The following is a 27,735-nucleotide window of genomic DNA, read 5'->3' as shown; positions in this document are numbered from 1 at the left end:
ATAGCAACTTTGGTAAAGAAAACTCTCAGTTAATAACTATGGAAGTGCACTTAAGCTGAGAAGCAGGCTTTGTCCTAGTTGGGACGTAATGGTCAGAAGAAGAAGAAGGAACTAATAATGTTTGCTCAAGACTATCTTTATGGATTGGTCGGATGGAAATTTTTGTCCCATACATGGGAAGATATTTGCCAGGGTAAGATTATTTGAATGTATATCAACAGAATGTCATCAATAGTTACAAAGAGCTCAATTTCATTGTGGAATACTGCGTTTATTTTAATGTCACTATTCTTCCATCGAAGAGAACTCTACAATTAGATAGTAGAAGGTAGACGTAATTGCTTTACAAACGATATTTACTTCCATACCATTTACACAGTCATTACACCGCGCGCCACTTATACGATACGATCAACTTAAATCTACATCAGCACATTCATCATCAATTTTCCGCGGTTGATCTACAGCATCCAGAACGCAACCTGTTTTGCGACTTTTACATACATTAAACTACAACTGTGCCTTGGTTTCCCGACACGTGAATGTGGAAGTGTTCTGGGTGGTTTGCAGATCTGATCGTTGTCGAAATGAGCAGAATAAAAATTAAATTACAGTCAATTTAAGCCTCCTGTTATTATATAGCTATTAAGTACTCATTATATACACATTTAATACAGATTTCCTATCGCTCACTTGCGTTACACTCATTACGGTTAATGTCTGTCTCTCTATCTCTCTCTCTTTCTCTCGCACAAGTTACAACAACTCGGGAACTGCAAACCGAGCAAACAATGATAAAATAAAATCTCTTTCTCACCTTACCTAAATCGAAATAGGGCTAAACAAATGCCTACATATAGCTAAAGAAGACAATCACTGGTACAAATTGCAGCTCCTGTAACGGGTTTTCCTTCCTGAACAAAATGCTATTCGCTTTTTCCCTCTTGCCCTCGCAAAAATCTGAGTAACTCGGTTAATTGAACAATTTAAGATCAACAACACGGCGTCTGCTATCTCTACATGGGGGACACGCACTTTCGCCATCAATCATCATTCTCTGGCAGCGAGTTCAGCTTCAGTTCTCCGGTAGACTGCGATTGGCAAAAAGTCGTAGTCTACTAAGATCCGGTAGACTGGAGCGCGTGGAGTGGTGGAGCTTAGTCTATTTGGCACAGCTTACTACGTTGGACGTCGACAAATTCGGCATAGGAAGAAGGCTTCGGCAGTAGCGTCCGGCTTCCTCACGCGTTGTGGTGCATGTTCTCTTCGTCGCTGGGGCAGTCGTCCATATCGATGAACTCATCCTCGTCGTCTTCCGGGCAGCTTCCGCCGGAGGCTGGACTCGAGGTCGAACGGTTCTGATCGCTGGATTCGCCCGATTTGCCCTCCTCTTGTTGCATGCGCTTGTGCTTGGTGCGCCGATTTTGGAACCAGACTTTGACCTGGAAGAAAAAGGGGGAAAATGGTCGTTAGATTCGGGTGTGCTGAATGATGGTGTATTGAAAGAAAGGGAAGGGATTTCTTCAACCCCTCGAGTCAATATTTGTACAACAAAGTGGTGACAATTTCGTCGGTAACGAGTCGGTCGTCCCTTTTTTTATCCTTCGCCGAGCGTTATGATTGGCATCATGATTTATCGCTCGAATAATTGAGAAGGGGACGAACGTGCTGAAATTGGGAAATTCGGTGCCTGTCCCTCTTGGTTCGCGACGCTCGAGTGCGTTGCGAGCAATAAATTTAGGCGCAGGAAATTACACCCGGTAAAAATCACAATCGGATCCGGCCATCTTGATCGTTTATCAAACGCCATAATTGTTGCTGTAAGTTCGATTCCGTCATCAGTCTCGCCGTATCTTGGCCCTTCGGACGGGAGATTGATTCGAGTGGTCGTGGTCCAGGAAAGCTGCGCCACCGACGGCCTATTCGTTTGATCTTTATCATCCCCCCTCAATTACGGGAGAGCGCCATCATGGGAAGAAATCGTGTTCTGAATGTGAGCGTGGAAAAGAAAGAAGAAACACTCGGGTCGAGTACAATGGGAGGGAAGAACAAGTCGAAGAAGGCGATGGGTAGTGGTGATGGTGGTGGAGTCGGCAGTGGTCGAAGCAAGCCGCCATTTGTCGTAATCATGTCACATGGGTGTCAGCACGCTTGTTGGCGGCAAACGGTGTCACATTTGAAAAAAAAAGAGCGATAGAAGTCGAAATTAACCGAAGCGAGCGTGACAAGCATGGCAGCAGAGGTGTGGTGTGTCATAATGCGCTTAGCCGGCTGAAGGAACGCTTGTGCGAGCTTTATATGCGATGGGGAGAAACATTGTAATTATCACCACCGACCATTTGAATTAGAACACGGACTTGACGGTTTAGCAATTCTTTTGTTTGTGAAGGTCTATTATGTCGCGACCAATACAATTGAAATAGCGATAGGGATGCCTAATGTGCGATAAATTTGGGGGTTTTGAGCCTTCCTATTTTAGTTGGCATAGCATCATCCCTGGAGCACAACTTGCTTCTTAGTTAATTGTTTCAAGAGCGTTTCCTTAGTTTTCATTGCAAAACCTATAAACAGAACCTAGTCAAATTGCAGCCTGGAATGGATGGCCAAAATCTGGTGAATGTTGGTAGTTTCAACCGAAATCTCGAGTGTTGGTTGGAATGAAAATCGTTAATTTGTATTTCTATTGGAATTCAGAATTCATTTCCGTTGGAATATGTTTTCACGAAAGCTTTTAGAGATACCTTTCCGTACATAATTATTAACATTTTACCATTTTACTCTTTACAATCAGACTGTATTAGTGTATTGGCAAGTTTGATCATTACTACAAATGATACAGCGTCCTATGTATTTATTAAGCAGTTCACAACAAGATCCACGTGAACAACTTTTAATTTTGGAAAGGATGGAGGTGTAACCGAAGGGCATTCAAAGGTTTCTTAGTTACAAACGAAATAATATTTGATTAAGATTCAATAAAATTAACAGCAAGATTATATTTCCGTTTTCGGGGTATTTTCCGCTAGTTTTTCCGAAAGCGTCTTAGAACGCTCTCCGAATACGTAAAGTGAACCTTCAAGTTCATATAACTGCTTAGAAGACTACAAATAACCTGCTTAGCTTCGAAAACGCGCTCTTTTTGGAAGTCTGGTTGTTTTGGTTTTGAGCGGATTCTATCGAAATAAATGTTTGTATTTTTTTTTATAATCGTTATAAAAACTGTGAGGTAGATGGTGAATCGAAAAGGTGTGGAGAAATTTTGTAAGCCCTATTGAGCTGGTAAAGACCATAGGGTAAGTGTTCCCTTAGTTGTGGGTGTTCCTATAGTTGCGGTAGTGCCATTTTCACTGATTTTATTACATTAACCACAGAAGCGACACTGCCAATCGACGTATTGATTTGTTAATACACGGAATAGCTGAAAAGAGCGTTCAAATTGCTTTATAACTGATGAAACATAACTAAAATGGCTATAACTTTACTTGCTTGTACCAATAGTTGAGGTAAAGTGTTCCTATAGTGGAGGATCCCATAAGAAAACAACGGATACCGCAACTATAGGAACACAAAATAAAAACATACCGCAACAAAAGGAACCGTGTATCAATAGTGGAGGTTTCACTGACATGCCATGGATTACTGCGATGAAATCATTTTTCTCATTAAGTCAATGGTCGATACTTCCCGTTACAACATTAACATGTACATCAATTGCGCATCTTGAATTTTGGCGTTTATATGAAGTTCAATCGTGCTTAGTACCTCCACTATTAATGCATCTACCCTAAACGTTTCATATTCAAGACTAACAATTCACAGAAAATAATACAAAAAATCAATAAATTAATATTACAACAAGATAGCAAATTTGAATATGGCTTTTCATGAGACGGTTTGAATCAGCTTATTTTGAAGCACTTTGACAGTTCTTTTATGGGGATCACAGTCCTGTGTTTGCACCGACAAATGCATTGACGGACCTGTCACATGAAACGGCCTACACTGTAAGACCAAAGTACCCTTTAAAGGGTAAAAAAATACCCTTTTTGAGAGAAACTAGTTTAACTCATAAAAAGAGTAAAGGGCCTTTACTCATTAAAGAGTAAACGGCTTGTACGTCAAATCAACGAGTAAATTTTACCCTCTATCCAAAATATTTTTTCACGAGAGACAGAGTAAATTTTACTCTTTTTAAGATGAAAATGTAATTTAATTTTTATATTACTTTTCGTAGCATAATCAACAATGAAATCTCGAGAATATAATACATTTTATTCAATATATTTATTACGATGAATTATTATTGCTCCAATGCAGGAAAATGAGCCATCTGACTAATTTGTTGATCTGGAAAATGGGGCCACTGCTACTAGAGGTTTCGGGAATGCGGAATGTACTCAGCAGCAAAATAATCCTGCAAAATATGATAGGATAATAAATAAAACATACAAAAAAGGCAATTTATGTACCTACTTTGAACCTTTCTGCATTTCTTCGAACTTATTGTATTTTTATGAGAACAAAACTTTGTAGTATTTGGGCTGCTGCATAAATCTACCGATTGTTGCCAAGGATTTTTTCACCCATTAAAGGGTAAATAAACGGAATATGTAAAAGGGCACTTAATACCCATTATTGGAAATTGTTAAGTACCCATTATTTTGACAGCTGCATATATCGGCAAAAAATGGGCATTTTTTACTCCTTAAAGGGTAATGCCGAGTTTACAGTGTATGCTTAATAGTGAAAAATTGATGAAAAGTACTTATCAAAGTCGTAAAAAGAACTGACAAACTTAGAAAATATCTGGCAACACTTTTACTACAAGATGGCAAATTGAATGTAAGGGAAAGTTCAGCGAAATTTTCGAGTAGCAACACATGGTTGATGATGAAAAATCAAAAATTTCGACGTCCATGTTCGTTTTTGCGGCTCCGTGTACAGAATTGAAAAATAAACTTTCTGCACAGAATTTCACGATTCACGACTACGAAGATTATTACCAAAGTTCACCCGATATTTTTTGCATGACAAAGAATAGGAAGTCAAATTTTAAATGCTTCTAAACAATCAAAACACAATTCAATGAAATTTTGTTAAGTGTACTTTTGACAAGCTATAAAATCAGCTGACCATTGAGAAAGGAATATAAAAGTATTAACAATATTTCTATAACGTAACCCATCAAAAGTCTATCAACATATACTGAACAGGAGATAATTAACTATTGTAGGTTATTTCAAATAAGCATTTGAAATTTTGCTTCCTATACCTTGCCGGGTGAAATTTTCAGCTTCACTAATCGAGCAAACTTTTTGCGGGTGGTAGCACCGTTCCTTCGTAGAATCGAAGGGTGAACCAGAGTAGATCGTATTGATCAAAGTAAGCGTGACTCGAAATTCGAGATTCGGAAAGAAAAAAGTTTTTTTTTTAAGAGACGAGTGCTCATGCTATTGGCATAATATCAGTTTACGTGCGCAGATTTGTGTCGTAGTTACTTGCTTAAATGATACTTTTTAGTTAACGGTGAAACAGTTCAGTTCTACGCCATCGTTTTGACGACCAGCTTCAACATTGAATTTATTTGTACCTACGGATTTTTTTTTACTATAAATGCTGGCTGTCGTTGGCTCAGAAGAGAGACTTCCTAGACTGTGGACTGACTAACATATTATTCAATTCTTTATTTGCAGGATATAAAACAACTATTTGTGTGAACTTACTGCTGGAAGGATATTCTTTTTCCCTTGCAGGTTTCGCGTGAATATCTCCGCTAACGGATCCGCCATTCGTTTTTGGCCCTTCAGATAGGAGTATGATTGAATACAAATAGTCATGCAATCTTGAACAAAGTGTTGTTAGACAGGCCATTGCTGCCGGTGGACACCATGCTACAATAGATGGCCGCTTATATCATCATTGCAATAATCATAATCGACATAACATGCTAGATAAAGGAAAAACATAACAATGGTTGAGAAATTTCAAGAGAAAATTTAAGATAAATTTAAAAAGAAAATTTTGGTTGAAGTTCAAGATAAGCCCCTGGAAAGTTCTTGTAATATGAACTCCTGAAGCAAATTCAAGAACTTTAATTTCAATATGTAGAGTCCCTTCCTTCTTCCTTCTGGGGCCTTCCTTAGCCGAGTAGTTAGAGTCCGCGGCTACAAAGCAAAGCCATGCTGAAGGTGTCTGGGTTCGATTTCCGGTCGGTCCAGGAACTTTTCGTAATGGAAATTTCCTTGACTTCCCTGGGCATAGAGTATCATTGTACCTGCCACACGATATACGTATGCGAAAATGGCAACTTTGGCAAAGAAAGATCTTCTTTTATAACTGTGGAAGTGCTCATAAGAACACTAAGCTGAGTAGCCGGATCTGTCCCAGTGGGGACGTTAATGCCAAGAAGAAGAAGAAAAAGAAGAGTCCCTTCAAGAATCATTACATTTAATTTCTGAATCTCTGGAAGCATCTAAGAAAGTATTTGTACATTTTTTTTTTTTCAAAATTCACCATACAAGACTAGTTGAAAAAAATAATTCAAAAATCCCTAATTATTCTTAAAGCCAAAAATATCTGGATAAAATCTTAGAGCAATTGGAATTTGAAAAGATGTTTGTTTATTAGTTCGGAGATTATTCCGAAAAGAATCATGTGAGAAATTCTTGGGGTAACCACAGGAGAAACTTTTGGAGGCATTTCAAGAAATTTTCTACAATAATCTCTAAAGAAAAGTCCAGGTAAAACATCTGGGAAATATTTGTTAAATTTTCGGTGATATTTTTGGAATAATTCTTTAGATATATCGGAAGAATATTAGGACAAAACCATGTAACAGTTCCTGGTGTAGTTTTTGTAAAAATGTGTAACAATAATTCAAGAGATATTACTGGAAGAATACTCAGATGAATTTCAGCAGAATCGATGGAGGTCTGCTGTAAAAAGTTCTGAAGCATTCACAAAACACTTGAGCTATCCGTCATTCAGTCAATGAGTCTGATACACTAAATTTTGTTTTCTGAGTAGTGCTTCCAGCACCCTGAAATGTGCATTCACATATTACATTGGATAATATATACAACATTTAAGGCACAATTAAAAATGGAGTAAGTGTCAAAACTGAAAAAAAAAAAACAGTTTTCTCCTTTTAAACCGAGAAATCGAAGAACATGAGAATACACAACTGTTTTGTTTAAATAAAAGAGCTGTGTGTATTTATTTTCTTCGATTTGTCAATTTTAAAAGAGAAAATTGCTTTTTCAGTTTTGACATTTTCTCCATTTTACTTGGACCTTAATTTTCTTGAACATCTAAGTTTTTTTTTAATTGGATTTGAAATATGAGATTTTCGTTACCAAGTTGAGTTGTTTATCTTACAGCAGTTTAAATACACCCGATTCTGTTTTGCACGGGGGATGCGTACCGCGCAAAAAAGTTTTCAGTTCAAAATTTTAATAACAGTACAAAAAAAGTAACACTATTTCTCGACGTTTCATGCATAAATAAGGGTGTGGCGGAAAAAAAATGAAAACTTTTTTTGCACGGCCGTTAAAAAAATCCGTGTAAAAACAGAATCGGGGGTAACGTGTAAATCCGTTCAAGTGCTCAGAAATGACGAGCTAAACCAGAGTTTTGTTTTTGATCCGCCGATTGAAGCCGATCGAACCATATTCAGAGAGAGTAACAGTTCATGAATCATAACAGTTCGTGACACATCGCATATAATTCTTGTTCAGAATGAGAGAATGTCAGAGAACGAATGGTTTTGTTCGTTGTCTTGATTACTAGGTTTCCTGTGTATAGGATGGTGTAGGATTAGATTGAATAGTTTGTGCTTCTGACATTAAACTACAAAGCCGAAACATTTCGCTCAAAATCGTTGGTCAGTTTGATCGGTATTGCCAGCGTCAAATATAATTATGTGTAGCTTTCCGGAATGCAACTGAAAATACAGGACGTCAGCTTTTTTTTTCGCAGATGCAGATGTATTCATGGCCTTAATGAACTGTAGGGAACGTAAGGGTTAAGATGGTGACTAGGAGTAATTAGGAAAAGAGAGGAGAGGAAGTAGAAGCGCAAGAGAAATCGTGATCGTAGTACCCATAGATTTTACAAATGTAAATTCAGTTTGTTGGTTTGTTTAACTGTGAATAGACGTGTTTGATTTGTGAAAGTTAAAAAACGTGTTCAGTTTCATTCAGAATGGAAAATCACTACATGAACCTATAGGCTCCAGTAACTAGTTGCAGTTCCTCTGTGTCAACACAATTTGTTTTCTGAAATGGGTTTCTTTAAGAAATTTGTGAAGTGTTGGAAGTTCTGGATTTTAATTTCTAATGAAAATATTTGAACATCCAGTTATATATAGCTACAACCAATGATCGAGGGATGATTCGAAAGAAGGATAAGTCACCCACTCTTCCCAACCTTGAACCCAGCTCTTACCTGTGTTTCCGAGAGGTTCAGATTCTGGGCCAACTGTTTCCGTTCGGCTCCGACCACGTAGTGGTTGCTCTCGAAGGCGTGTTCCAGTTTGAGCAGCTGCGAGGGCGAGAAGGCCGTCCGGACGCGTTTCGATTTGCGGAACGGGATGAGGTAGTCTGTGGAGCAGGAGAAAGAAAGAGTAAAACATGAGTTAACGAAACGATTTTGTTGCTGCGGAAGATAATGATGAACGTGTCGCTGTCATCGGCAGGTGTTTGACGGTGACGGAGGAATCTGCGTGAAAATGACCCACATGGAGCCCAAGGATCGAAAGTGAAGTAAGCGCAATGGTAGGTAATTAGGGCTTAGCGCGAATTTGGGCAAATTTCAGCCAATCGAGGGAAACTGGCACTCAGTGGGATCGAGAGGAACACTGGTGAAAACGATGTAATCGATGGCTAAATGCAGCATTTGAGGCAGCGTCGTTTTCAGTGGTGAACGCGCGCTCGTTTCCTTCCCGCGGTTCTCGGGCAGCTCAAGCCAGTCGTAATTAAATAATTATATATCATTACGGCAAATATATTACGATTGTACACTACAACAACAACAACGCGGCAATGAACAACTGCCAACGTTGTCGGATTGGTGCAGTGTTGGTGAACTGCATCGAGTTTCCCTCCGCGAGAATGAGTGAGTAATGTAAGCTGCGGACTACCCGAGCAGAAATGTAGCAGTATGGTAACAAATTTTGTGGTCAATCCTTTTCGAACACAAATTGCTGAGCGAAATACAGTAACTTCGGTTGACAGCTGGAAATATTGCTTGTTATCCAAACATCGTAATAAATTGGGGTAATCGTGCGCTGATTTTAAACAGGATTTGTAGCATAAACTAGGTATCTATAGTTTGTACAACGCACTAAGCAAAATTGAAAACAAAATATGATTCGACCGATAATGTCATTACGGAGTTATTTTCTACTCGGGCTTCCTATAAGTATGCAGCCGGACAAGTGTATTCCTAAGTAGTCGTCACAAGTTAATTCCAAGCCGTATAACAAGGTGGTCGCCGGCAATTGGCCAAGGTGCGCAGAAGGCAAAAAAACAAAGCGAAAGCACACTCTCGTCAGTGGCAGTAATACAACGATATAAGGCAATGATGCCGAAGCCTACAAGTGCTACACCCTAAATGGCGATCATGCCCTGAGTTGCACCCACCCATCGCCATCCTCGCCACCACGCTTCGAAAAAGACGTGAACAACGGATTCAAACGATGCCTGCGTAAATGATTTTTAATGGAAGTTCATTTTCTGGATAATTTACAACTTTCATGAATCGTCCGTTCAATCAATTGCAACCGTCGTCTTTAGTAGTAGTGCCGGCGATGGCGTTCAAGTGTGAACACACGCTACAACACCGGCAATGCTGCTGTAGGGCGCAATCGCTTCAGAAGTACCCACTGATTCCAAGGTGAGGCGTGCGGTGGAAAGCTCGAGTCCAATTAAAAGGCAATCAACACATCTCCTGATTTCTGACCAAATCTAGGATCCGTACAGATCCAACTTAGCAGGGCGACCTTTACGCCCCATTTTCCGCCACAATCGCACAGGTCCCGCGGAGAAGTTCACACTAATTACGTTTTAATTAAGTCGACGCAAATTAACACATTTGCTGACGACGAACAACAACAACTGCACCACCACTCAAAGCAAGAACGAAAAAAAAACAACTAACAAACGTCGACACCGGGGCTGTTGCTGCCGCTCTGGAGCCATGTGAAAATGGCAAAAGTTAATTCAATTAAAATAATCATATCATCAGGCTGTGTGGGTACAAGCTGGTAGAAAATAGTGAGAAGTGCTGATGAATCGCTGAAGTAGCAGTACTTAAATGACGCGATAGTTGGAGGCTTTGTTCTTTTACTGCAGACCCGGTTTTGCACTTAGTGTGCCGCCATGTGTTGACGATTCGGTCTATTTTCCGCCCATTTGCTGAAATGACTTCGCTTTCCACAGGGGATCTTTAGCAACATTAAAAGCTTAAAATCATTTGGATTGTCATATAGAACACTGGGGCCCAGATAACCGTAGCGGTAAACGCACAGCTATTCAGCATGACCATGCTGAGGGTCGTGGGTTCGAATCCCGCTGGTCGAGGATCTTTTCGTAAAGGAAATTTTCTCAATTCCCAGGGCATAGAGTATCTTCGTACCTGCCACACGATATACACATGCAAAAATGGTCAATCGGCAAATAAAGCTCTCAGTTAATAATTGTGGAAGTGCTCATAAGAACACTAATCTGAGAAGCAGGCTTTGTCCCAGTTGGGACGTAACGCCAGAAAGAAGAAGAACACTGGGGGCAGAACAGAATGATAATTACTTCGAAGCTTTTCGACGGCATTGGTTAACCCTTTTTTCATAAATCCATGAAATCCACGAAAAGAATGATATACATTGATTAACTTGTAATTTTTTAGCGTGTGGGTGAAAAATGATACATTGAAACTTTCCAAGAGTGTAAGATGGTAGCGAGACAAGAGCAGGTCAATGAGAATATATACCGAGGTGAGGAAGACGACATTTAGTGTGCGTGACATCCGTGTACGGTGCAAAATGTTTCACAACTACAAGCGGGCGAGCTCCCATAAGAAGCCGTGTAAATTAGTGACGTAGTTATTTTTGTTTACGTTTTTTCTCTTTACTAATACATAGCCATTGCTTCTTCTTCCACACCTTAGTATACATTCTCATTGAGAGCAGGTCAATTCGTCATCAAACGTCAACATCCCACAGAAAAATCGCTAGTGTTTGGAGGGGATTTTACCTCCAAGTTAGTTCTAATAACCTCCGTTATATGGAATATGGTGGCGCGTCGATCGTCGCAAGTTTATCGTTAAACAGTCAACCGGAATTCCACCAACCCGCTGAAGGAAGCGCTAGTTCTTGAAGCCGCCACCATATGAGTGGCGCTAGTGCTGAGTAAACAAATTTTAGGCTTTGCCCTCATCAAACCCCGCGCGGAAGCGACAAATTTCGTAAGAGAAAAAAAAAATACACTATTGATAATCGTTTATTATTGTGCCTAATAAAATGCGGTCAAATTATCTAGTAGTTACAGTAAATTAGATAAAGTATACGCACTTTTTACCAAAATGATAAGTAAAATATAAATCTAGCATTCCAAAACTAGTGTGTCTCGTGCCTAAAACGGTATTTTTGGACGAGCTGTCAAATCAGCACCTTCTTCAGCACCAAATTTTTGGCTTCACTCCAGTTGACAGCCGTTTCAGACCTGTGAATTCCACCATTTGAAGGTGTTTCGGATAGTAAAGTCATTCAAGAAGACTAAGTCTTGGATGACCTAGCGATGGTCAGAGGCAGCGGAATCGAAGAAAACTAGTGATTAACCTATCAGCTGGTTGAACGATTTCTACGTCTACAAGGTCAGGAAGGTACCGGAATGACAAACGAAACACGGAAGCCAAAACCCGCGCCAGGAGACTGTACCGAGAGTGGCTTACGGAAGCGACATGCGTTCTAATGACACAGATGCTGGTATTTAGCGTTGTCCAATCATGGTTGGCCGATTCTGAGTGGTAAGAAAAAGAAGGTGGACAAATTCGTCAAAAATAATCTAGTTGAGGTCATCTATGGGTGGGACAAGATGAGTCAGCCATACATCACAACGGATACTATCAATCTAGAAACTGCGGTTTTACGAAGGCGAAACTCTATTATGACCTAACTTTATTGATATTTTTCCGTCCCAACTGCGTCAGCTTAGTGTCCCTAAGATGCCTTGAGAAGTGGAGAAAATTTCCTTATGTGAAGGGGTCCTCGACCGGCGGAATTCGAACCAACGACCCTTGGCATGGTCATGCTGAATAGCTGTGCTTTAACCACATCGGCGATCTGGCGTAATTTTGTCAATGGACCAATGCACGAGTTCACTAATTTGACGTTTGAGCAGTGCCGAATTCACTCGTTACCATGGTCACGTAAATAACACGGCATCGCTCAAACGTCAGATAGTGAACTCGTGCATCGGTCTATATGCGCGTCTTTGTTAGATTCGTTCATGATAACAAGGTTGCTTTGGGCTAAAAAACACTTCAACCCATCGAACTCGTCGGAATTTCGTCCGATTGAATTTTTTTTAGATTATCAGGAAGATCAAATTCCGTAGGATATACGGTTTCAATGCTAGTAATGAATCCCTTAGTAACTGAAATTCATTCTCCACGCTTTTCTGCAATGATATCTCAGACGGATATACGTTTTGTGGAGTCTTACAACAAGTTCAATGTCTCTACTTCATAGTACGCCTATGAAACATACAAAATAATTCAATTTGTCCAGCGAAATGTACATTCGGAAAACTGTTGTTCGAATGCCTATTATGAACCCTCCTGGGGTCCATAATAGGAATGTTTACAAATTTGACGTTTCCTTTTATGGACCCTCCATTTGATGGCTCGCTGCCGACGCACATTAGTCCAGTTTTGAAAAATCATGGCAGAAATTGTGCATTCTCGATATTTCACTATTTTTAGCCATTACAAGTGTTTTGGAACATGATTTAGGGTTGAAGACACTAGTTTGGGCATAGTCACAAGTTTTTGGTTGTCATAGGGCGAAATTCTAACAAAAATGCTGTTTTTCATACGTTTTTTGGGTTCCAACTTTTTCAAACAACTATCGTTTAGGCAAACTTAAGCAAGAAGAATCATCTTCAATCGATTGCTTAGTCTTAGACGCGCGTTTCAGCAAGACTTCTCCACGGGGAGTGGCGGGGAGCGATTTGTACAGTCTCTATCCTGCTCTTCTTTAAACATTTGAAGTACCTACAACAATAAGTATTAATTAAATAAGGTTAACGACACTTTAATATAAATTTGCACCCAAAGATGGTGAATCTATATGAGAGTAAGTTATCGACCAGAAAAAAATATGCTAATACCAAAATTTGCACCGGTTTTGGTGAAAATTAATTAGTTGAGTTTTGAAGCAAAAATTTAGGTTTTTGTACATGTGCAGCTATTTAAGGTCTGAACATGCAGAAAAACATATTTATTTTTTACTTTTCGTACGTATTCTCAACTATCTGATATAGTAGATGCATGTTTGACTTTGTAGTTCAACTAAAAACTAAGTTTGAAATGGGGTTTTTGCCAGCTATTTGAAAATCTGGAGAGATCTCGGTCGAAACTCCCAAGCACGAAATTGATCAGCTTTACCAATCCGTGGACGCACTTTCCAGACATTAGTACCCTTGAGCATCCTTAAGAGTTCTGGCGATCGCAAGTCAATGGAGAAGACCTTCATATCTCTGAGGCAGAGAACGAGGATAGGCCCCACCATTAATTTTACCAAACACAAGTGTCTATAAAGAGGTAGGCCTATTGAAGTTGCGCTGAGGTTGCATTTGACGGGGATGTGTTTGAAGTTGTTGAATTAATTATTAGTTTATCTTGAAACACCTGTGATATGTAACAAAGACTGTTAGAATATTTGAAAGATATCTTTGAGTAACAACTGGAGAAATCGGTAGACCAGGAAGAATCTCTGAAATCTTGGCAATCACGGTGTAAATTACTGCTCCAGTAGTTGGACTGCTGAACCTGAACAAATCTCTGTAACTTTATCTCAAGGAATCAGTGAAGGGATTTCTGACAGAAACAATGCAATAGTCTCATAGGATTACAAAAAAAAAGAAAGGAGAAAAGGTAGTAAGCGGAATAGGGATGTAAAGTACTAATTACTTGCGATTTCCAGAATTTGTAACACGGAATCAAAATAAATTCAGTGTTGCCAGCCCAACTGCTGCTCGCGCCATATTTTTTTTTTCAACTAAATGCACAATTGAACCATTCCAGACTAGAACTTTCTTTTCCTTGAGAAGTATTTATTTTCTAAGCAGAGATAAGCAGTTTCTAAGCAGAGATCAATCATTCAAGCCAAGACCTTTTGCCAGACTTTAAAAAATGCCTCTTTCTGCCTGCAGAATTGCTCAAAGTCCCAACCCGCTAACTGCCAGGTGAATGAATGAGCCTGGCCCGAAACGGAAAACCTCAAAATTCGCATTCTCGGAAGCGTCGGATTGCTCGTTGAACACGCGGTCCCAGAAATTCGCTGCAAAAAATGCAAAGGAAGAAAAAAAAACAGAGGAAGCAACAAACCGTATATAAAATCTTATTAATTTATATCATCGCCACGAGGTGATTTCGAGTTGTTTTAAATATTTTCTTCCACCCCTGATCCCCTCGCCGCGAAGCCCGAAGTCAGCGCAGCAGAAGGCAAACACATTTGTCTGCAACTGCGGAGCGTTGTTCTCCGAGGGCCCTTTTCAACGGCTCGTTCGCCCCCTTGTTAGGGCTCGTCATTTCGTGTAAAATCTCCTAAATTAAAATACTAAATCATATAATTTATGCTGCAGTCAAATATGTTATGAATTGTTAAATCTGCTGAGCCCTGCAGTCAGCGGAGTCAGCGATGGGCCTGCGAAGAAGCGTTGATAAAAGGAAACGGAGCGAAGAAGGGCGAATGTGCCGGCGCAGCAAGAATGTGAGAAAAGTCCGATTTGGAAGGTAATAACTACCGAGTGCCAATGTTTTGGCCAATTGGTCTGCGAGGGGGGGTTCTGGAAGCGGGGAGGGACAAGGTAATTTGCACACCCCTTGGCTACGAGTTTGAATATTCGTTGGCATTCTTTCGCGCGGGGACTCTTCTTGCGGATGCTGAGGTCTCCGATGATGGTCGCGAAAGAGAGAGATGGAGCAAGAGAGAAAACGAAAACCGGAGGTACCGAGGTATAATCACATCTTCACGATTTTCTACGCTTGCCTCCATTATGTCCTAATGTTTATGAGTTTACTTTTTGCGCGATGTGATAATTTACTAACAAGCTTATGATGGACGGTCAGCTTCTTGGACGGGATGAAGGAGGGTACTCTTGGCGAAGTACTGCCCATCACGCGATCATAACTCGGGGTTCGGTTCGGGCAGCTGACTGGAGTAGCGATCAGAGGGTTTGCGCCTTTCAGCGCCGAGGTTCATCGACTCTCCAATTTGGGATTGCATCGTCGGAGATGACCACGATCGAAGCGCTGGCTGCAGCAATTACGCTGTTTCGAGCGTAATTACGTACTTAAGATTCTTGCGCATTAGCAACTTTTGCGATCTGCGTTCGACGGCGACGGTGATGACGGCCGCAACGTGTAGACTACGGAATCAGAAGTGGCAGCCCTTCTTGTCACCCATCTAGAATACGCCGCTGCGCAGCTTGATTTCGTGTTTATCGACTGGGTAGAAGGCGATGGACCAGTGCATAAATTATCGGTTGGTAAGGTCGGTGCCAACATGCATAAATTCGTTAGGGTCCAGGTGGAGACTCAAGGGTTTCGGTAGCAGTGCTACTCTACACTTCGATATAGGGTGTTAATAACTTCGAGAGGGCCGAGTGCAGTGCAAGAGAGATAGGGCATTCTCTTGATCGCTTGATCGGAAACTCTCGTATGAGTGTGTGCGTGTGTGCACACAAGTGATAAATTAGCGCTGAATTGGCTTTTATTACACACCAGTAAGTGGTGCGCGGTAGCGGAGACGCAAACTGCAGACACACTTTTAATTAACTTTTCGTAGCGAAGATTGCGATCGTCGATCAGCCAAGGAGACCATGACGACGATCATGGCGTTGTCGCACGAGGCTTACGCGCTAGCGAGGCGACAGAAATTAGTGTTACTTTGATCGGCAGAGTGTTGGTGATGGACTTCGATGAGTACGAAAGGTGTGAGGTAAATTAGGTAGCCTGACAGCGTTGACGTTGATAGAGCAAATAAGGCATTGCTAGGAAGTAAATGTTATACATGTTTACATCGAGCTATAGAACCATAGTAAGAGTTGATTTTCATGGCTGACACGATTGTTCATTGAACTGCACTAACACTGATTATGTGTTCTATTACTCGATATCTCCTAACTCGATGGTAACAGAATTCTACGACAAAATGAGGATTCTTCATCAGAACTCGAAGGTAATTCCAACAACCATTTCTGTATTCTTCTCGACTTTAGTGTCAATCAACTGGCTGATCAAGTAGCCTGAGGATGAATGCAAACGTTAGACAGACTTCTTTGTGCAAATTTGGACTGTTTTTCGATGCCAAGAACAATGCAAAAGTAAAGTTGTAAGGTGAATTGCAATCGCTAGGCAACCCAGAAACTCAGGAACTTCGAAAGCTTAATAAGAAAATTCAGTTGTTCTTCTGTTTCCAGCCTACTGATTGCCAACGGCTTGTACGATTTTCACGACAAGCATCGGCGTCGCAGTTTTTCAACTAAATTAGCTAATTACGAACCAACTCATTAATCATCGAGAAATCCAAACAACAGTGCGATTCTTTGACGTTGATTAGCCGATCGGTAAGTGTGTAGTTTCGCATAGCTGTTCAAAGCGTGGCCGCCGCGGTTGTTTGCACGCATGCTAACACAATCCGCCCGAAAGGGTCCATTACCATATCGACTGGGACTTGTTGGAGTCCAGTCGGCTCATTTTATGCGTTTTTAATTGTATCTCCTCTAACGTCGTTGGCTCCAGTGCGCCCGAATATCCGAAGCCATCGCCGAAGCGGCAAAGCAAACAGACCATAGCGAAATCAATCATTTTAGCTGCTGCCCCACCAACGGATTGGCGCGCACTGTATCAGTACGAGTTGGCTCGTTCGGCTCGTAATTAACCTGACATGTTTTGTATTCACAATAGCACAACAAACATGCGATCATCGGCCTGGGTCCCTTTTTTCCTGAGGAGACAGGGAGCGAGGGTCTGGTATCTGGTAGAAATTGCGCGTGGCTCGTACAAGTTCTCCTTACACGCACATTTTTTGCCCAAGACGAAGATATGGAGTTTGTGAAGATTGGCTACAGTGTGATAAGTCATTTGTCAAATAGTTCTTCAGATTTTTACGAATGGAGCGATTATTGCACCATGAATGCTTTATACATTGTTTTAGCATCTTTTCGTATCTAGGCGACGATATCGTTTACGTATAAGTTTATCAAACGAACGGTCTTGGTTCGATTCCAGGTTGCAAACATTTTTTTTTATTTCGTTTTTAAAGCAAAGTATTGATATAAATTGGAAATATTCGCCTGCTCCATCTTCTCCCTATGTACTCTTCGGTCTTCACGCCAAACGCATTTGATGGCAGTGGGCGGCAGCAGTAGATAGTAGGTGTAAATGTGTTGGTTCTCTATTACCAACTGAATATCCCAGCAAGCCGCGCGCCCACTCGTCTACTGCGACAGAGGGTGATCGCGCGTACGAACCTATTGGTTGACAGTGTTCGCAATTAGAGCCAAACGATCCTATAAGGGGAGCAGCGCAAACCTCGCCGCAACGCAGCGCAATCAGAAAGCGCTCACACGCATCACTCACAAGATCCAGGCAGCAGAAGCAGAAAATCCATTTTATGGCCAACCAATTTCACACGCCTCGAAAGCTGCCGCCGGAATTTTAATGATCTGCGCTCTCTGCGCTCAGCTCCGGGTCGCTAGGGTAGGTGTACCAGTATTCACTACTCTTAGTTAAACTGTTTAAAAAAATCGCAAGATTTATGGATACTGTTAACATGTTAATCGAAAGCATTCCACTCATGTTTAGAAGGAACAATCTTAGAATTAGTCAGAAACCTCGATTTTCGACATCATCTTTGAGTAATTGGGTAAACGCTAAACTATTTATGCCTATTTGCATCGTTAAACGGTTTAAAATCTGGGATGGCGAATACTGGCACTATGGTGAATACCGGTGCATCTACCCTATATCTATTTAGGTTCGCCACACTATGAACAACCTGTTGTACCCAGGCGATGACTTCACTCAGTTCGTTGGCGGCTTTGCCAAACCGTAGTTTACTCAACATGACTAAAAGTTTAAACGACGCGCTTTTATAGAGTGGCGAAACATAATTGAATTGAATTACCTAAACGAAGCAGAATCGGTTTTCGCGTTTGGCTTCGTCTTCTGAGCGGGTTAGCATCCTATGCCTCCCGTTTTTTTTTTTGACTGAATGATTGTGATTTCAGTTTGATGGGTTTTCCGCCGGATAATTTAGAAGTTCCAGATAGGAATAATGAATGATGCGGATATTCGACAATTTAGTTTCAGTTGCGTGATTCAGGTTCTAAGAATAGCAACCATGCCTTCTTTTTTATAGACTAAAGTTTGAAAATGGCGAAGCAACATACGTAAGATTCTCTCGTTTGGCTTAGGTACATTTAAGATAGTTCTTGTGAACCTTAACCCTCTCTTTTCCATGGTAGCTCAAGAGCTCCATTAAGTTTCGCTAATTTTGAACAAACAAAATCAGATAAATAATATGCAACACTTTTATAATAGTCAACTAACTGTTTAAATAGTATAACTATTGATAAACAATTAATTTACGATTAAAAAAAACACTAAAATAAATCATACAGATTTTAAATTAGTCAGTTTGTATCATTGTTTGTTCTAGCATTTATCGTAAAAACACTTTTTTGTTTTCAAAGAAACAGTTGTTCAAAGTAGTTGAACAAGAAAGGGTAAATCACTAACTTAGTTCTCAGTTCTACGAGTAGCTGCAGAAAAGATGATGATACCCCTCATGCGATGTTGTGATGATTAATTGATCCGGTCTTATAGGAAGTTGTGCTTGCGTTAAAATAGAAATTTGACGTTACAGCTCATGCTTGGCCAAATGCATCTGAGCTATTTTGGTACTTGTTTTATGGAATGTAACTTTCAATAAAAAAATGAACAGAATGCTATCGCCGCTATTTGAAATTTTTTTAACGAAAATATATAGAGACTAAAATTAAGATTAGATAATATAGCATCACTGTCAATTTTCTTTAAACTGCATAATTTAGGTTTTATTTCGTTGACATCAATATTTTTAGAGCAGTTACATCTTCTGCACACTTATAATAGTAGTTCACGTAATGGTACAAAGCATAAAATAAGTTGCAGCACGAGTCGTACATTTATCCAACAAGGCTTGCCTAGTTGGATAATTGCGACTAGTGTTGTAAAAATGAAGTTCTGTAACAAGTTGCGGACTAGTAGTTTACGGAACAAGTTGCAGTACAACAGCGTTGTAATGAGTTACGTACAACATTTTTTGCAATTTCGTAGAAGAGCACTTGAAGGTATCACAGATTATATCGGAAGGCATTCACCATTATTTTACAATTTCTGAAAAATTGTTGTGTTATGATTCATTAAGCAACTCAAAACAGTTGCGTAATAAGAAAGCGTTGCGTAATGAATCATAACAGCACTGGTTTCGGTTGCGTAATGACTATTCCCGCATACTTAAATGTAGGAAAGTAGGCCGTTTCATGACAGATTGGCGTGATAATTGCAAAAAACATTGTTTACACTTTTGTAGAAAATCACTTGAGAATTCATATTTGGATGCATTGAAAATCATTTTGAAATTTCCGAAACTTATTGTGTAATGATTCATCACGCAACTCAAAATGGTTTCGCAAGGAAAAGTTTGGGTTATATAATCATCGATCCCCTACAGATTTTTTAAATTTTGTGCTTAAGAAAAATGTTTGTTTTCTTTTTCTTAATTTCTTTATTAAGGTAAATTTTAGGACATCGACATATGACTAGTTCTTCACCGGGATGATACTAGTTTCTCATACACTCTTTATATAACTTTAGGCAGATTGGCAAATTCTAATGACTCTTTCACAAAATTATTCAGCTGGCATTGGCACAGCACTAATTTATATTAGCACAGTTGAAAACAATAAATTATCGTTGAATTTAAGGTCTTCGGGTCATTCGGCCGAATGCTGTTTAGCCGAAAAATGACACTAATAAAAAATTATAAATAGCATTCCAAAAACAGGATATGATGCTTATATCTAGAATGATGTCAGCCATACGTTAATAATGAAACCGTGCAGAAGTCAATTGTGGGTCTTCTAAAAAGAATTACATTTCTGCCTATATCAATATCAATACCGGCCCCTTCATGCAAAAAAGTGGACAGTTTTTTTGTGTTTATTACCGAAACTTTACACCAGAGGGGTGCATTGACGTCGATAAAGTGGATAGTGACTATGATAATTCTATTGAAAATCATGCAAAGTACAGTTTTTTTTTAAGAAGGGTAATTGATCATTGATATATAAATAACTAGCCCTACAGTATCAGATTGCCTGAACTGCACAAATTGGAAGAAAAGCCTTTTTTATGGGTGGTACGCTGTTAATACATACTGTAGAATAGGACAAGAAACGGTCAAGGAATCATTCAGCTACCGATATTACTTGCGCTGTACGCTGCTGAGAAGTAGGGCTGGTTTAACGTCGGTAACGCCTGCCATGCAAATCTAATGGAGCTGTCATTTTTCCGTACGGAAAAATGTGCCGCCCAATTATTCCGTAAGTTAAAGTGACATTTCGCTCATACTGGATCAGCTGTCAAAATTACTTTGGTAAAAAGGAAAACATTTACTTGAGTGCTTTTTTTCAAGTCCGTGCTTCGCTTCAAAGAAGTTCAAATTTCGAATGAAATGCTATCATATTAAAAGACAGAATTAAGGTTTTGATAAAACTCTTGATAAATATATTATAAACTGCAATTTCAATAATTACGAGAAATACTTTTCTCATGGAAGAACAGTTTGTACTCTGACGAATGAAAAATCTCGTATGAAAATGTAATACAAACAATTGCTATATCAGTAAAACTACAAAGAGCTGCCAATGACTTAAAGAAGGTAAAATACCCTATTGAAATAAAAGCAAACGTTCGTCAAATGTAATGAAACCAGTACAACTCGAAAGAATAGCCTAGAAGGAAAAACTTCTGATGAAACCAACTTCAGCACACAGCTGATAACCCAAACATGAACCAGCCAACAGCTAAGAATCTCGAAACCAAGTGTGAAGATTCGTTTTAAATTAATAAGTTGGTTTTATGCTTCTCTTGAAGCTCTATACAACTACAAACATGATGATCAGTAACATAACAAGAATCTAAAAACTAAAATAATGCTGATCAGTCATTGGGCCGCACTTATAAATTCTTCACATCTGTATTGTAGCCATCTAATTAATTTTTAGTTCGTAATTCGGCCAAATGACCCTTTCGACTTAACGGCATTCGGCCAAACAACATTTGGCTAAAAATAACCGAACATTTTTTTTAATTTTCGTAAAAGTAGTCGAGAATTATAATGAATTTTAATGTTGTGATGCAATAAAATAGCCTCTAACTTATGTCGCCAAGCTTTGAGCAGCTGTTAGATAGACAGATAGATTTTTTCCGAATCATAAAAAAAGAATAATAAATTGTTTTTGTCACAAGCTCTATTTATTGGATTAGCAACAACGCAGCTATAATTGTTTTGTACGCTAGAACTAGTTTCGAAGGTATTGATATAATCATACTTCTTTTTTACTTTACACCCTTTTTTATAAATTAGTGAATAGTAGTTTACAGAACAAGTTGCAGAATGATGATTTTTACAGCACTAGTCGTAAATTTATCCTACGAGACTTGCCGAGTCGGATAATTACAATGAGTGCTGTAAAAATCGAATTCTGCATCGATATTTTTAAAAATTCTGATGTTGGGGATGGTACACAAATTATGTCACGCTAAATTTCGACTTTTTCGACCCCATCCCTTCCCCTTTGTCTCGTTTTTTGTATGGACCCTTCAAAAATTTTGTAAGGCTTGTCACGCTTGGCATGACCCCCTCCCCCCTTGGAGCGTGACTTAATTTGTGCATGACCTCTTGTAGACAATATGATAAATGTTCCTTCAGCACAAAATTTATAAAATTTGTGCGTTTCTTCGTGAACTAATTGGGGTTTTCATCTAAAATCTTGTAGTAGATCATAATCATAATTAAACGAATGTTTAACCTGCATTCAAAATTGTTACTAAGCTACATTAAAACTGAAATCTTGACATATTGTTTTGGTGGTACCTTCATAAGTTTCAAAGAGTAACAGAAGATTCATGATTATTTTTAAACTTATGGAGCTCAACAACAAAAATCAAACTATTGATATTTTCACGAAAACATCGATACCACAGCAAGAATTGCACGTTTTCAACAAAAAAATCATGATCAAATAAAAAAGAAATATAATAATTGTAACTAACAGAGTTATTCCCAACATATTTGAAGGTGCGACCCCCTTAAGAGATCCACAAACATTACGCGGTCCCCTAACTTCCAAAATAAAAGTTTATGGATCTTATTATAAATCAACAGATATCCTTGGTAAGTACACCCGAAAATCACGTATTTATTCCACCACAGATAATACAAGAGTTCTGCTATAACCCTAAGGAGCCCCCTAAAACATCTGTTCCAAATTCCGATTAAGGGTCGTCTATAAACCACATGGCCATATAGGAGGAGGAGTAATGTGTGGCCAATGACCATGGTCCATACAAATTTTAATTTCTTCATAAAGAAAAAATTCAACAAGAGAGGTGGGAGTGGACAACCTCCAAGGAACTTTCGAAACAGGGTGTTACCAAAATCCAACGAAAAATTTTATTGGCCACGTGGTTGGAAAGATTCCAACTCAATTTGTCAACGATATTCACAAGAGTTTAATGAAGATTTCTTCGAAAATTACCACGGGATTTGCACGACTTTCTCCGGTATTTCTAAGGTTTTTACCAGAATCGGCAAAATTCTAGCCAAGAAATTTCCTTAACACATGTTAGGTGTCCATCAATCATCATCGCTGTTAGCTGCTTTGAATATATGAAGAACTTGAACTCTTGGAAACCTAGTAAGGTATTCAATAAAAGTTTGTGCAAAAAAATACAGTCAAACCTCCATGAGTCGATGTTCCATTACTCGATCTCGACTCATGGAACCATACGAATTTTCAAAAATTATGGTTACTATGGTTACTATGATGGTCCCCTAAGACAGCACTCCATAGAATATCTGTTCCATTACTCGATATTTCCATGAGTCGATGGTCCCTTCAATATCGACTCATGGAGGTTTGACTGTATCATGAATAACAACTACATATATCCTCCAAAAAATCACAGAAGATATATTTGCTGATAGATTCAAAAGAATTTCGCCAATGAAGGAAAGAGTGAACAATTTCGAATTTCTAATATCTCGTCAATAGTTTGTCAAGGCACTTCTAAGCCTTTTCAAGGGAAAGCGTGTGAAATCTGTTACAAATCAAACTCAAAGTGTGCTAGGAATTTGTTAAGGACAGTTCAAGAAACAACAAATGTTTTATTTACCAATTCGCTTTTTGCTCGAAGTAAGAGGGAGCATGGAGAAGAAAGCAATGAATACTAGATGGATAGGTACCGTAAGGGAAGAGAGAAATTGGATTAGATGCTGAAGAGGGCATACCATATGAAACAGTATTACAGTCAAACCTCCATGAGTCGATATTGAAGGGACCATCGACTCGTGGAAATATCGAGTCATGGAACAGCCATTCTTTGGAAAGCTGTTTGAAGGGACCATCATAGTAACCATGATTTTATGTTTTTAGTATGTTTCCATGAGTCGATATCGAGCAAAGGAATATTGACGCATGGAGGGATGACTGTACTTGAAACGTTCTTCCTTGTGGCTAACGTCCCCTATGGGAACGGCTTGGTGTGTTTTGAGAATGACACTACCAAGACAGCCTCACGGTCGATACCTTTGTATGTAAAATAAGGCTTGCAGTTTCTTATTAACAGAAGGACAATACAAATATTATATCATTTTTTTCCAAGATCAAAAGAGTTTTTTTTTTACTTTTTGCTACAATTTGAACCTAGTTACTGATGCTTTCTTGTAAAACAAACGATGTAAGAGACTCCTTACATTTATTTATCTATCAATAAAAAGCAACATATTTACAAATGGCTTCGCGGACCCCTTGGGTAGCTGTCATGGCCACCAAGGGGTCAGCAAACCACCGGTCAGGAAAGCTGTTAGAGAGACATCGAAGGCAGACGGGCATTCTAAATTTTCAATGATATCTATAGATAATATTTATTCAAACAAGCCACCAATTTAGGAGCTTTTAGCCGGCAAACAATTCAATTGATTTAATTGAATTTTGTATATGGGTTCGTCATTAGTCCATAACACACATAAACTACCAATTTAAACCACTTACGAACTATACACCTGAACAGATAAGTAAATGTCTAACTGAATAGGTGGCAAATTTTGTTTTATGGGAATCTTAAGAAAATCGATTTTTAAGATGAAAAGAAATTTTCATCTCAAAGTTCGATTCTTGGTAGTATATGAACAATCTGAGATCAGATTTCCGAAATATCATGTGACAGTTGATCGTCCATAACGGATCATAAATATGTATCCATATACTATCACATGACACAAGTCAGATCATTTGCACTCTACTAGGAACCGACCTTTGATAGTGGTAGCTCTCAATGCTTCCAATATACTAAATTGGGGTTAAAATTTGGTCCGCACTTCTCACAATCAATGCTTTCCTATTGTATTGGACTGATTTTTTACATGTTTCAATAGTACAATTACGCAAATAGAAGTTTCAACGGACTGAGCTGATTATTATAACACACTTTTTCAAAAATGGTGAAATTGTAAGTTGGATACGACAGCTTTGTTTACTTATACCATTATGAGGCTATTAGAGCCTTTTTCTATTCTTTTACATCTATACTTTCTGGCAATTTCAAATAAGTTTGAGAAGATTGAAATAACTACGTTTTGTAAATTACTTTTGGAGGTCTCTTTAAACACGTTTCTTTGACGAATGACGAAATTTATTTCAAATCATACATCATGAGTTTGTGGTTTTTGGTCGTGTAAAATTTTCATTCATAATAATGTTTCTACTAGAAGAAGTGTGTTCAAAGATGAAGTGTTCGATATTTAGCAAATAAATCGATCTCAAAATCCAAATTTTTCCATTATCACCATATTACGATAGCGCCCCCAAAATGCACATAAAACGTCATTCTGAATTGACGATCCCAGCCTCACAAAAGAGCAAACTTGGTCCGAATATGATCACTTTACGATCGCTCGCGCGCACCCATAAAAAAAAGATCTCCCCAGTCTCGACAGCCTGTCTCAGAGTGCGAGCGATAGAAATCCCATAAAAACAAACCATTCTTTCCCAGAAATCACCAAACAATCAAGCTGTTTTATGACAGTTTTCTTGGATCGTTCCAATCCCGAATGCAGCGCGCCCCGGAATGATCAGTTTCCAATTAAGCAGCAAGAGACATGCCGAGAGTGAGACCGGGCATCATCATAATCATCCTCGCTTCCCTCGCACTGCCTTCCCCGGCTGACTCCCTCGGATGCTGAAGTAGGTGCAAGACTGACTCGATAAAAGCCAATTCAAACAAGGGCAGAGATCCGAAAGGGATCAGAAAGAAGTTGCACGGCGTTCAAAGGAATCCAGCACAATAGGCTACTTAAACAGTCTCTGTGTGTTAGAAATTGTGTAGGCAGCCGCTTTGGGATATTGAGAGTCGAGATGCTAACACCCGATCGAACAAACGTGCGCACAGCATGAGTGCGGCAAGCGAACAACAACGGTCTCCGAAGGAGAATTATGACTTCGGGAAGAACGCCGTCTGCCGGGAAGAAGCAGCAGTAGAAGACGAGCAGCCGACTGTTCAAGAAGAAACGAGAACAAGCATGGGAACTTTTGGCTGACAAAGACAGGATCGGAATCGTTTTGTGAAAATTTAGCGTGAAACATGTTCTCGGCTGCTGCTGAGAACGCGATCAGTAGAGCCTCGAGTCAAAATTGAGCAATTAATAATCTACCCACGGTCTACTAGAAGGACCGGGGTATTTCGAGGAAGACCGAAAAAGACCACATGAGAGCCAGAGCGATTAATTTGTTAAGTAGGCTATTAAAGTTTAAGGTAGGAGCCGAGATCTACCAACCGACGGCGGAACGAAATTAGTCGGAATTAATGGGTCGTCAATCTTCCGGACGTGGCTCTACAATGTAGGATGTAGATTTACGAGGGTTGCCGGCGGTACTGATGGTGACCTACTGAGGTCAAATCAATAGTAGGGTTTCAGGGTACTTACTGCCAGGGAATCCAATGGGGAAGACGCCACGGCCGTGCCGACTGAGTAGCCATGGATACAGCGGGTAGCTATCCCGGGGTGGAAGGTTTGGATTGTGCAGGTGAGCAGCAGCGGGATGAGGCGGGAAAGGCTGTCCAGCTTGAGCATGTGCTAGGGCGGCTGCCTGGAACTGGGCGGCTAGGAAGTGTTGATTGTGCGCAGCCTGCACCATCTCCGGGGTATGCATAAACGGTGGCAGGCTCTTTATGTCCGGATTTTGAGGTGGTTGCTGCTGTGGAGGACTCACAGGGAAGGGTCGTATCAGTCCAGCTGGTAGCCCAGGTACTACGATTGGTCCGGGAGCGCCTAGTTGAGGCATAGGGCCAGAAGGAGATGACGGTGGCGACGGGCTTCGTGGTCGCTTTGCTGACGGATGATCATCTGGTGTTAGCCGCGCCTGTAGAGCAGGACTGGTTGTAGGATGAGGTTCCAATCGGGTCTGAGTCTCCGGTATACTCTGCGGCGATTCTGGAAGCCGAGTGATGCTGTAGTTATGGGGCGGAGATAGGCTCTGCAACCGATTCAACCGGACCGAGTAGGACTGTGGTGGACTCGGCGAACGCTGCGAGTTATCCACCTTAGTAATCGCATGAGGTGGCGTTTTGGGAGTACTATTCCCTACTATAGAGTCAATACTAAAACCTATCCGCGGCTGAAGCGTCGGCATTTTGTAGGTCGAAATTTTGTAACTTTTGTTTGCACCGAAAATCACATAAAATTCTCTTCTTGCGTTCTCTGCGCTGAGTACCTCGTTGAACCCAGAGCTTTCAGCTAAACTTTTCAAACACTTCACAAGCTGATTAACTCGTTACAAATCTCTTCACTTGAGTTAGTCAAAAACGCACCGAAAAACAACTCACTATATATCTGCACTAAACAGCACAATTGCGTGATCATCAATCACCGGGCCACACCAATTAGCGTGCACAATATGTTGCTGTTGTTATTGCTAGCACTGCTGTTCAAAAACACACTTTCTTCAATGGCTGTATCCGACGACGGCGCAGAACTTCACGAAACGAAAGCGACGGACGACGGAGAGGTGGCGCGAGAAACAACGATGAAGGGACCTGAAGTCAAGATCAAGCAAGAGCAACGCACAAACACGGGAACTTTGCTCAACGAACGCTGAACACGGAATGAAAACTGGTAGGGTGACT

The 27,735-nt window shown here is 40.0% G+C and overlaps 1 protein-coding gene across 1 annotated transcript; it reads right to left on the bottom strand.

Annotated features, from left to right (window-relative positions):
- Positions 1 to 250: 250 nt before the first annotated feature.
- Positions 251 to 27,735, bottom strand: LOC5578275 (homeotic protein empty spiracles). Its single transcript, XM_001663753.2, has 3 exons — positions 26,537 to 27,735; positions 8,446 to 8,600; positions 251 to 1,442 (listed from the first exon to the last, which is right to left on the bottom strand). The coding sequence occupies exons 1-3, from the start codon at positions 27,240 to 27,242 to the stop codon at positions 1,242 to 1,244; spliced, it is 1,062 nt and encodes a 353-aa protein (XP_001663803.2). The 5' UTR covers positions 27,243 to 27,735; the 3' UTR covers positions 251 to 1,241.

This window comes from Aedes aegypti, chromosome 1 (genome assembly GCF_002204515.2).
Source record: "Aedes aegypti strain LVP_AGWG chromosome 1, AaegL5.0 Primary Assembly, whole genome shotgun sequence".
NCBI lineage: Eukaryota > Metazoa > Arthropoda > Insecta > Diptera > Culicidae > Aedes > Aedes aegypti.
Note: the sequence above shows the minus strand (reverse complement) of the source record. Positions and strands in the feature narration are given on the sequence as shown.

Coding starts and splice junctions, on each gene's coding strand:
- LOC5578275 (XM_001663753.2), bottom strand. CDS start 27,242: ATGCCGACGCTTCAGCCGCGGATAGGTTTTAGTATTGACTCTATAGTA. Junction 8,601..26,536: donor CCCCATTGGATTCCCTGGCA/GTAAGTACCCTG, acceptor CCTGCTCCACAG/ACTACCTCATCCCGTTCCGC. Junction 1,443..8,445: donor TGAACCTCTCGGAAACACAG/GTAAGAGCTGGG, acceptor TTTTTCTTCCAG/GTCAAAGTCTGGTTCCAAAA.